The 11,900-nt window shown below is 37.2% G+C and overlaps 1 protein-coding gene across 1 annotated transcript; it reads left to right on the forward strand.

Annotated features, from left to right (window-relative positions):
- Positions 1-711: 711 nt before the first annotated feature.
- LOC143018896 (uncharacterized) lies at positions 712-8,849 on the forward strand. The gene is made up of 2 exons (XM_076174463.1): positions 712-865; positions 7,078-8,849. Exons 1-2 carry the CDS (start codon positions 792-794, stop codon positions 7,718-7,720), a joined length of 717 nt encoding a protein of 238 aa, XP_076030578.1. The 5' UTR covers positions 712-791; the 3' UTR covers positions 7,721-8,849.
- Positions 8,850-11,900: the final 3,051 nt, after the last annotated feature.

Consider the following 11,900-nt stretch of genomic DNA (forward strand, 5'->3'; position numbering starts at 1 on the left):
GCAGTAAGTTACTAAGTAGTTTATGATCTCATCCTATACTCAGTACTGCCCCACACTATCCCAAGAGCACAATCCAATATGAATATACATAATACAGTATATTCCTTCAGTGACGTATGGGTCTGGCGACTGTTCCTATTTTCCTGATAAACATGGGTCTTCTATAATAGACGCTTAAAGCAATGGATTGAATAACAGTGACATACCTACAATCACGAAAGAATACTGAGTGACTTGGTTTGTAACAAACCAAGTCACTCAGTATTCTTTCGTGATTGAAGACTTCCACGTCACTTTGAAAAAGGGAATACTAATCGCTTTACTTCTACTTTTCCTCCAGTCTGCTACCTGCCTTTAATCTCTCTATCACATCTTTGACATCACCTTGGTCTTATATTGTAACTGTTCCAAAGGCTGGTAATTCGTCATTAGATTAGGGTGACCTGAAAAAAATTATTCAGGAAGCAATGTAATGTTAAAATTGGGAACCCTTAGTTTGTAAGACCGGAGCCTGTTTCTCTCTCTTTCTTAAACTAGGTTGCTGTGCATTAAAGACTGTGTCTTGCCATTGTACAGGTTTTGATAAGTAAAGTATTATTCAAAAAATGCACAATGGACCTGCTAATATGTGAAGAAAACAAACACAATCCATTATAACTATAGTTGGACTTAATCCAACAATAAATACAACAACATCGTATAAGGAAGTATGTAATACTATATAGAAGATTCAACACTAAAATCAAATCAGTACCAACAATGTGCCGCTAGTGCGTCGTAACGTTGTAAACATGGCAAGTCTTGTTGCGGATTATGGATCGTCTTCGGAGGACGATAACTCAGATTCTGAAGTAATAGATAAATTGTAAGTTATATGATTATGAATGTAATCAAATCTAGAACTCAAGCATTATGTAATGTGTATGTTATATTGGAGTCATGCGATACAAAGGTTTATTTAATGATAATTCTTACATTCATGTAGTCAAAACAAAAAGTGGTAAGAATTATAAAATTAATTTGCATCATGTAGATGCTACATTTTTGCATTCCAGGAGCAAATAATTTAGAGTAGGGTAACCTAGTTGCATTTGACATAATTGACTTAGTGCAAATGATTCGAAGAGCGAGCTGTGGTGGACCAACAGTAACACCGATTTACGATTAATTTACCGTGATAGCCGATTAAGGCACGAATTGTGCACTAGATATTCAGTAAGACATGCTAGTCATTGTATATATATTTACTTAATTGTAGTATTCAGGAAATGAGAAACGCTCGTGTGGTCCCATCTCTTTAATTTATCAAACCTAGCCTCAAATTCATGTACGGTTCCCACTTGGTGTATCAGATTTGAATTCATAGATATATTGATATGGTTTCAATTTATATCACCTTCTAAGCTATTCCAAGTATTTATGCATATATATGGAAAATTATTTCTTCATGTACTTTAGACATGTAGTCGTAACTTGTTCTCAAGACTTCTTAAAACCCTCCTATCCTGAATTGAGATCTCTTCTGTCAATGTAATCTATCTCCTATTAGCAATATGAACAGTGTAATCATATCACTACTTATCTCTCTGAACTTTCAAAGTTGACAGACCCAGTGATTTTGGTCTCCTTAGATGGTTCATTTACCAGGTCAGGAACTATTTGGTTGCTGCCATTGCATTGGTAAATGTTTAGTTGTGTACATGGACGCGATATAGCGTTAAAAATTTAATTATTAATTTTGTAAATTATACCATATCAATGTAATATGAAATTTTCATGGCAGAAATAAAAAATAAAAATGTTGCTAAAACAGATTTCGTAAGTAAAGAAGTCGCGCCAGACGAATGGTACGCCATGTTTGTTATGATAGATGCTGACGTGGAAGAAATGAAAGGGCGATAAATTCGTGTAACCTAGCCTAACCTAACGTGTATTTAGTAAATCGGTACCTGTAATTTAAGGTCATCCGGATCGTCGTTGTTCTCACAGATGTTGGAGGCCTGTTCAATCACTCTTTCTGATTGTGGGGTATATGGGTTTTCATAGCTTGAAGGAATGCACATATTTCAGCTCCATAGCATTCCTTCAAGAATGCTATGGAGCTGAAATATGTGGCGGTACTTCCGCCAGTACCTCAAGAGGCACTGGCGGAAGTACCAAGGGCGTACACTAGGCTTCAACTGGACAGGGCAGACAACACTTAACAAATGACAAGATGGCGTCTCGATCCTATGCTAGCGACTTCGTTCATTAATATATTTGCTTGTAGCAAGGTATTTTTTATTTCTGCCAAGAAAATCTCATATTACGTTCATGTATTATAATTTACAAAATTTATATTTAATTTTCTAACGCTATATCACATTCATGTACACAACTGAACAAATACTCTGCCATTTTTTGTGCGTGCACATATTTACCTAATTCTTGTATATAGGAAAAGAGTAATACACATGGAGTCCTGTCAGCAACTACTCAGTTTATCACACCTAGCCTCAAATTAATGTATAGTTCTATCTTGGTGTTCTTAATTTCTAATTATAAAATTAATTTGTATAAGTTTTTGTGTATTTACTTGGTTGTATTTACCTAGTACATGCATTTGCATATTTATTTTCAATATTTCAAACTTTGGCAGACTGGTTCATAACCCCCCATATCTAGCTCATGCCTCTCTAGTGGGGGGTGCCCCCCAGTTTGGGAATCACAGATCTAGTGGGACCTGTGTGCTCACGCGTGTGCAAGAGAGCACACAAATACACACACATAAATAAACAAAATTGTTGGAGAATCCTATAACTTGCTAAGGTCAGTGAAAATGGCAATTACCTATTTAGATGAAGAAATGGTGAAAAAAATATTAGTCACGCTAATAAGGCATATATTGTATGCTGCAACATCACAGTCACCCAGCACCAAAAAGAATATAAGGAAAATTGAAAGAATCCAGAGAGCAACCACAAAAATGGCCCCAGCACTTTCAAACTTATGAAGTTGCCGACTTTGGAACAAAGAAGAGAGGTGACCTACTGACCATCTATAGAGTCATGAAAGGCACAGAAATACTTGGTAGAGAGGGCTTACTAAATTGGGACGAGGACATTGAAAAAAAAAGGATAGTCATAGAAGAGGTCTGGAAAAAAAAGTTTTCCACAGAGAGTGGTGGACACTTGGAACAAACTAGATGAAACAATAGTGTGTGCAAAAACCATACACAAACTTAAGAGCAAACTAGATTCTGTGAGATACAAAGATGGGACACCATGAGCTCCTCTTCCTGTAAGATACAACTAGGTAAATACACACACACACGTCAGTCAGGAAAGAGAAGATAACTGCTTTTATGGATTTAATGAGGGAGGAGGTGACAACCTCCCCGACTAGTAAATCTAGAGCAGAAAGTAAAAAAAATTAAGGAGAATGGGAGGTTAGGTTTGACCAATTTACTCTAGTTGCCAAGAAATTTGATAAACTAGAAGAACTAGGGAAAGAATCAAAATCTAATTAAAGAAATAGAAGAATTAAAAAGACAGTTAAGAGAAGTAAAGGAAGAGAATGAGGAATTAAAGAGGAATAATAAAGAAAATAAAAAGAGTCCATAGCAAAAGAGGTAAGTGGTTTGAAAAAAGAACAAGATAACGATAAAATGGAATTTAGTGGTATAATAGAACAGCAGATGAAAGAACAAACTACGGACACAGTTATTAAAGGGATGAGGGAGAAGGAGAGTATAATAAGAGACTTTGCGGATAAAAAGAAATGTATAAATATATTAGGGATGGAAGAGAAGAATCAAAATAGGACTACAAGAATGAAGGAGGAAAAGGAAAAAGTAAATAATATATTAGAAGTAGTTCAAAAAGATGAACCAGAAACCGGGAAACAAATAGAAGAAATGTATAGGCTCTGGAAATACAATACAGATAAGACCAGACCACTTAAGGTTGAATTCAGGTCACAAATGACAACAAAGAATATCTTAGCAAAAATAGGAAAATTAGCAGACAGTGAGCAATATAAAAAGGTATGGATAAAAAGAGAAATGAATAAAGAGGAAAGAGAGAATGAGAAAACAAAAAGACTAGAAGCTAAGGAAAAAACGAGAAAAGAACAGTCAGAAAAAGATGAATTCTATTGGAGAGTAGTGAATATGAAAGTGAAGAAATGGTTCATAAGCAGAGGAAAACAGAAGGGAAACGGAAAACACAATGGAAGTAGCAGAAAATTAAAAGTGTCTTACACAAATATAGATAGCTTAATAACAGACTTGAATGAACTGAATGATTCTCTGAAGGAAAAAGAACCGGACATAATGGGAATTGTAGAGACAACATTGAAAGGTCCACTTACCACCCAACACTGTAGGACATGGTGCATATAATTATTGGATTAGAAACAGAGAGGTAAAACAAGGGGGTGGAGTTATGTTCCTGACTAAGAAGGATATAAATGTGAGGAATGTCACATATGGAAAGAATAGAGTAGAGATGATTATGATGGAAGTGGAGGACAGGGATGGGAAGAGCATGAAGTTTGTAGTAAATTATGTGCCTCCTAAAACGACCTCGTGGGAAGAGAGAGAACACAAAAGTATGATAGAAGGCACAAGGATAACACTAAGATAATGGAAGATGGAGGAAGAATAGTTATAATGGGTGACTTTAATTGTAAAGAAATCTGCTGGGAAGAGATCACAGTGAAGGGTGGAGATAACCTATGGGGAAATGTACAACTTGATATGATTATAGAACATAAAGTGACGCAATGGATTCAAGAGAATACTAGGTATAGAAATGATGAAGAACATCGAGACTGGACCTAATAATCACATCAGAACCTGAAAAAGTGGACAAGATATAATATAAAACACTAATAAGTAAAAGTGACCACGTATTGGTTGAACTGGAACTAAATGAGGATAAATACATGAATAAAAATTAACAATATAGAAAAGGAAGATTGATGTATGATAAAACAAATTTTGATAAGATAAGAGAATTCTTTCAAAAAGCAGACTGAAAGAATACACAAGGAGGAAACAACAGTAGAAGAGAAATGGAATATTTTGACAAAAATTTATAAAGGAGTGGAAAGTATGTCCCAAGACAAAAGCAAGAAAAATAATATGTAAAGTGCTGGTACAACAAAAGATGTAGGGAGTTAAAAGACAAGAGATAAAGCTTGGATAAAATGCAAAAAAAGACAAAAGACCTGAAAAATGGAAAACATATACTAGTTATAGAAATGAATATGTACAAGTGTGCAGAAAAGAAAAGAGAAAATACAAAAAAGATGTCATAGAAAAATGTAAAGATCAACCAAAACTATTATACAGATTTGTAAACAACCTGAAAAATAAGAATTAGGGAAACTATGACAAGGAGTTTAATACACAGAGGAAATAGAAATGGCAGAAATTATGAACAAGCATTTTTAAATCGGTGTTTACAAGGGAGAACATGCAACCTAGAGATATCGAATGGGAGGAGAAAGCCCCTATGAAAGGGATAAAAGTATCAAGGAATGAATTAATGAAACACGTGAGTAATCTCGATGTCAGAAAATCGTATGGACCAGATGAAATAGCAAACTGGATTTTGAGAGAATGCGGGAATGAACTAACAGACAAAATACATAGCCTAAAAAAACAGTTCAATGAAAAGGAAAAGTTCCAGAAGATTGGAAAAGAGCAAATATAGCACCAATATATAAAGGGGGAAACAAGGAAGACCCTACTAACTATAGACCGGTCTCAATAAGTACAATAGCAAAAATTTGTGAAAGAATTATCAAAAGTAGATGGATAAGGCATTTGGGAAAAAACAATACTAAATCCAAGGCAATTTGGATTCAGACAAGGACGATCATGCGTCACAAACTTTGTGTTTCTATTCAAGACTAATAGATGTAATACAAGAAAGAGATGGATGGGCTAATTGTGCATTTCTAGACCTGAAAAAAGCTTTTGATAAGGTGCCACATAAGAAGTTGCTTAAGAAATTAGAGACTGCAGGAGGAATACAGGACAAACTGCTGAAGTGGATGGGAGACTTCTTGCATGAAAGAAAAATGAGAGTAGTGATAAGAGACAAACACTCTAATTGGGATGAAGTGATAAGTGGTGTTCCACAAGGAACAGCTCTTGCCCCAATAATGTTTGCTATATATATATTAATGATATGGATAAAGGAATTGAAAGTTATATGAGCTTCTTTGCGGATGATGCAAAATTGTTGAAAAAAGTGAACACTGAAGAAGATTGTGAGTTGCTACAGAGTGATCTCAATAAAGTATGGGAATGGAGTAGGAAGTGGGAGATGGAATTCAATATTAAGAAGTGTAGTATAATGGAATTTGGAAGAAGCAAAAAAAAGAATAGTGGGATCATATAAATTGGGAGAAAAAAAAAAAGTAGAAAATGAGAAGGACCTGGGAGTCATTATTATAAATAATATGTCCCCAGAGAAACATATCAACAAAAAAATTTGGAGAAACTTATAGTTTAATAAGAACAATCAAAGTAGCATTTACATACCTGGATGAAGAAATGGTGAAGAAAATACTAGTCACTTTGATAAGACAAGTTTGGAATATGCAGCGACTATGTGGTCACTAAGTACAAAAAATGTATATCAGAACTTGAAAGAATACAAAGAGAAATTACAAAATTGGCACCAACACTCTCAGAACTATCATATGAAGAGAGACTAGCAAAACTTGAGCTACAGATATTAGAGCAAAGAAGAGAGAGAGGAGACTTGAATTTAAAAACCGTCTAGATAAAATGAGATATGAAGATGGGACACCACGAGCATAGCTCCCCTTCCCATAACATACAACTAGGTAAATACAACTAGGTAAATACACACACAACCAACCAAGAAGATCAAAATTAATTTTAATTTTTTCTCATTACAAAGTTTATTTTTACACTGTAATATGCAAATTTTTACTGTTTTCCAAAAAATGTAATTAAGGTGGCAAGAGAACATGAATGTGCTACTTGTAACATTGACAGAAATTTGAAGGGTAGATATGCAGTAGTCTGTGAGAATACGGCTGTGCTAATTCTTTCAGGGCTAAAGATGGTGCAACAGCTCAAGGTGTCAACTTCTTTCCTGTGGATGATAATGATGAAGTAGAGGAAGAAGAAGAAGAAAATGGTGAAAATGGGCAGGTCACCCACAGGCCGAAAGAAAAGGAGCATAAGAAGAAGAAGAAGGAAGTAGTTGACAATCCTTTGAGGTATGAAACCTTGTCATCACCATTTGAAAATGATGCATCATCATCAGTATTTTATAATCCTTTTCAACTTGAGCAGCAGGCCAAGAAGACAGCTCTTGAGAAGCATGTGAAAATGACACAGAATCCCAAAGATGTGAAAGAGATCAATGGGAAAAGAATCTGCTGGAATTACAGGAAAGGTCGGTGTAAATTTGGACACAAATGCAAGTATGCCCATGATTCTGATCTCATTTTCTCAGGTGCTGGTAGTGAAAAGGACACCAGTGCAGAGGATTTACAGGGAAACATTAGTGGCTTACAGGAAGAAGTGCAAGATTTTAGTCATGCACTAGTTGTTTCAGAGGAGCCATCCAATATGAAAAAGAAAAACAACAAGAGACCAGGCCTCTCTGATGGCTTAGTCCCAAGCAAGAAAGCGCAAAAAATGTATAAAGCACAACAAGGGAAAGAGAGACCCTGGGCTGTCAAAAGATAATTTTTCACTCATCCAATGTATCTTTATTGATGTCACATTTTCTTCATTATTACCAGGTGTCCTTATTACCAGGTGTAAGTTTGTTGCTCCTTTTTTTGTGTACTGCAGTAGATATCGAGCATCATCTCACATCCCAGAAAGTAATGATATTAATGTTCCAAATATACTGCAAAAAATGCATGTTGTAGATTATAAAGAGAATTTTTGAGGATTCAAAAATTTCTAAAATTGAATATGCAAACTTGCCTTCATTTATTAGGAGTAGGACAGTCACCTCAGTGGCAGGGTTCATTGTCTTGTACTACAGAAATATTTGATATGTAAATATTTTAGTTTACAGGATTTCAAATTTATATAGAATTATCTTTTACAAAGGCAATAAATTTGATACAATGTTTGTTGGCCCATTTTTCAAAGTACAGCATTTACATGAATATCCATAATGTAAAGTACCACACTTTACATGAAGCTTCATCTCATAGCTTGTTAACTTTCATACAAAATAGACTGTTGAACAGTGACATATACTCACAATTTATCCATGCTTATTTGTTAAGCACTGCATCAATTTTATCTTTACAATGTGTAAAGTTGAATATCTTGTAAATCTACACAACTATTTTTTGTAGTTTCATCAAGCCAAAAAAATATTTATAAATCTTCTATGGTCCCACAGCCAAAAGAAAAATATATCCATTTTATATATGGATTATTTTCTACTGTATTTTCAGACTATGGACATACTGAAACACAGGAAATGTTGTCTTTTTATGCTGTATCATTAAGGTTAGATTGTTTTGTCAGTCAGTAGGCATTGAAAGTATTGTCTCCAGTAATCTAAGACACACCACTACAGTGTGAAGTACAAAGTAATGTGCATTGCTTTGTTGTACATGATTAACCTGTTGAGTGCATGGGTTCACATAATTATGATCAGGATTTTTTCTTCAATCCCTTATTTTCTTTTTGTATATATAATTAAGAAGTTTTCAGTCTTGTTAGCACTCCTTATTATGATCTCTCTATCATATTGAGCATACTTGTACATTTGAAATTAGTGTAAGACATTTTCTTGTCATCCTTCAGTTGGAGATGCTACTGAAGTAAATGTATCTAGTGTAGTTTTAAATCATTGTTTTATTTTCCTACACTTGTTAATGTTTCATCAGCCACTGACATTGGGAGGAAAGGTAATCTTTGGATCATGCTTAAGGCTCTTCCAGCTGATTCCACTTTTTTTCTTCAAGGAGTTGATCTTTAGCTACTGTTCTCATTTGCAAGGAACCCACACCTCCCTAGGAAAACTGGGCACATCCACTACATCCAATGCTTCAACCCATAAGTGAATAAAATTTTCTCGGCGGGTTAGGGTGTCGTTAGTCACGGCGAAGGTCAAGGGGATTGTGGTTTGAATCCTGCCACCGGCAAAGTTGAACCATGCTACAAAGCCCTCTGTGAGGGGCACCATCCTAGTCTTCCGATAGGGGGGAGTTTGTGATGTTAAACCACATCATCATCATCATCTAGATTTGGAATTTAAGAGAGGCAGAGAGGAAAATTTTATATGTAATTGAGATGAAATGTCGGATAGAATGAGGAGGAGAGTGGGAGTGAAAAAAGAGATGACAGATAGGGTTGATGAAAGAGTATTGGGATGGTTAAGACATGTGGAAAGAATGAGTGAAGAAAGATTGGTAAAAGGTGGAGGTAGATCTTTAGGGGCATCGATAAACATGAGAATGTTGAGCAAAGAAGGGAGAAGACAGGAGATAGGGATGAGTGGAGAGTGGCTTTGTAGATGATACCGTTATGCAAGGAAGGGAGGGGGGCAGGGGGTGTTTATATGTGAATGATATTTTGATGCATCCCAAAGGGATTTCTCCCCATTTTCTCTTTTTCTGCATGAGGGGACAGAGGGGGGGGGGGTAAATGATTAAGTGAAGTGGGCTTACTGTGGATGTGTCTTGCTATATGGCTTCTGACCCAGGGCAGTGTTCAGGATACAGGGATGACCCGTCATCCATGAGGAGCTAAGATGAGAAGGAAGGAGAGTGGAATGAGTGGGTATAGGTACATGGCTTTGACTTTACCTTCCATGTATGGGGGAAAAGCTCTTGGTATATAGACAGATCTAAAATGAAGGACAGTGTAATATTAGGTGCTCTGTATCTTCAATACAGTGGTTGCATCGTGGGCAGTTGTGTCATGAATTAGGTAAATTTTGCACGAGTACTGTTTTAGTTTGGGGATAGTGATCTGAAAGTAAGCACACCAGTACAATAGATGATGGTCCTAGGGGTGAATAATATGCTGGGGTGATTGTTGTGGAGTTTGGTGTACTACAGTATTTGGCAGTCTGTTAAGGATGTAGTGACCAGGCTCCCACTTTTTTGTCTATCTTGGATTTTTCAGTTGCATGTAATATGTCCTTCATTTTTATTGTTATCCCACTTTTTTAATTTTAATAAAACTTTGACTACTAGTAATTAGTAAAAGAGGTGAAGGGGAGAGTGGAGGTGGAAAGAAAGTTGGCAGATAGGGATGATGAAAGAATACTAGCATTGTTTGGGCACATCAAAAGAATGAGGGCGGAAGGTAAAGGTGGATGGAGTGAAATTGAGGGAAGACCAAGAATGAGTTGGATGGATGGGATAATGGGGGCCTTGAGTAAAAGGAGAATGTATGTTGAACAGGGAAGGGAGAAGGAAAGAGATTGGTGTGAGTAGGGAATGATTGTCAATGTATTATGATTTGACATGACAGAGGAGTATCTTCTCATTTTCTTTATTTTTGTATGAGGGGACGGGGAGGGAGGGTCACTGTAAATGAAGTGGCAGTGCCCTGCTGTGGATGTGCTTTGTTTTGCCACATTGCTTTTGACCCAGGCAGTGGGCAGAAGACTGGGATGAACTTTCATCCACAAGGAGCTACAATAAATGGATGACAGATGGAAGTGGGTGCATGCCTTGAGTGGCTACCTCCTTTATGAGAGGGAAAAGGCCTTTGGCATATATAGATAGGCAAGTAACTTGAGCTTAACTATAGTATTTCAAGGGGACTCGGTCAACTTTTTTGGTTATCGTAATAAACATCATGTGAGGACGGGACCTTTGTTAGTATGATGTTTAGGTTGTTACAGCTTTTTCAAGTACATAGTCGTAATACACATACATATACCAAGGCTTTTTTTCCCCTTACCAGGGAGGTAGCCAAAAAGGACAAGGCACAAAAACATTCCCACCCATTCCATCCCCGAAAACACTCCACACCCCTCCACCCTCCCTCCCATCTTAGCACCTCCTAGATGACGGGTCATCCCTGCACCCTGTCCACTGCCCTGGGTCAGAAGCAGTGTCGCAGGACACAGCACATCCACAGCAAGGCCGCTTCATTAAATCGTCGACCCCCCCTCTCCGTCCCCCCATATAAAGGAGAGGACGGAGAGAAATCCCTTCGGGCTGCGTCAAAAATTTTTGCTCACACACACTACCTCACCCCCCATTCCCCCGTCCAATCCACCTCATGCATCACAACATTTTCCATATACAACCATTCTCCATTCACCCCTGTCTTCTGTCCTCTCCCGTCCTTCCTCAACAGACATTCCCCTCTTCCCCAAAGCCCCCTTCACCCCATCCATCCTTCTCATCCTAGGACGTCCCCTCATGTTCACTCCCTCCACATCTGCCTTCCATACCTCCTTTACTAGTCTTTCTTCACTCATTCTTTCCATGTGTCCAAACCATCCTAATACTCTTTCATCCACCCTATCTCCCAGCTCCCTTTCCACCCCTGTTCTCCTCCTCACTTCCTCATTTCTCACTCATCTAGCCTAGTAACCCCCATCATACTTCTCAGACATTTCATCTCAAACACATATAAGTTCCTTCTCTCTTCCTCTCTTATGTTCCATGTTTCTGCCCCATACAGTGCTGTTGGCACAATCACTCCTTCATACAGTCTCCTCTTAGCATCCATTCCCAGATACACATAACTGAGGTTAAGTAAGAGGAATGGGGGAGGCAGGGAGAGGGGTCAGTGAATACTAGGAAAGGTTAAGAAGGTGGACTGAATGTTTGGGAATAGGAAAGGGTAAGGATGAGATGGATCAATTGGTTGGGTGAAGAACATTAGCTCATAACCAAGGAATGAAAGGAAGAATAAAATAGACTGATGAACA

The sequence above is a fragment of the Oratosquilla oratoria genome, chromosome 36 (genome assembly GCF_046742065.1).
Source record: "Oratosquilla oratoria isolate Oo_2021 chromosome 36, ASM4674206v1, whole genome shotgun sequence".
NCBI lineage: Eukaryota > Metazoa > Arthropoda > Malacostraca > Stomatopoda > Squillidae > Oratosquilla > Oratosquilla oratoria.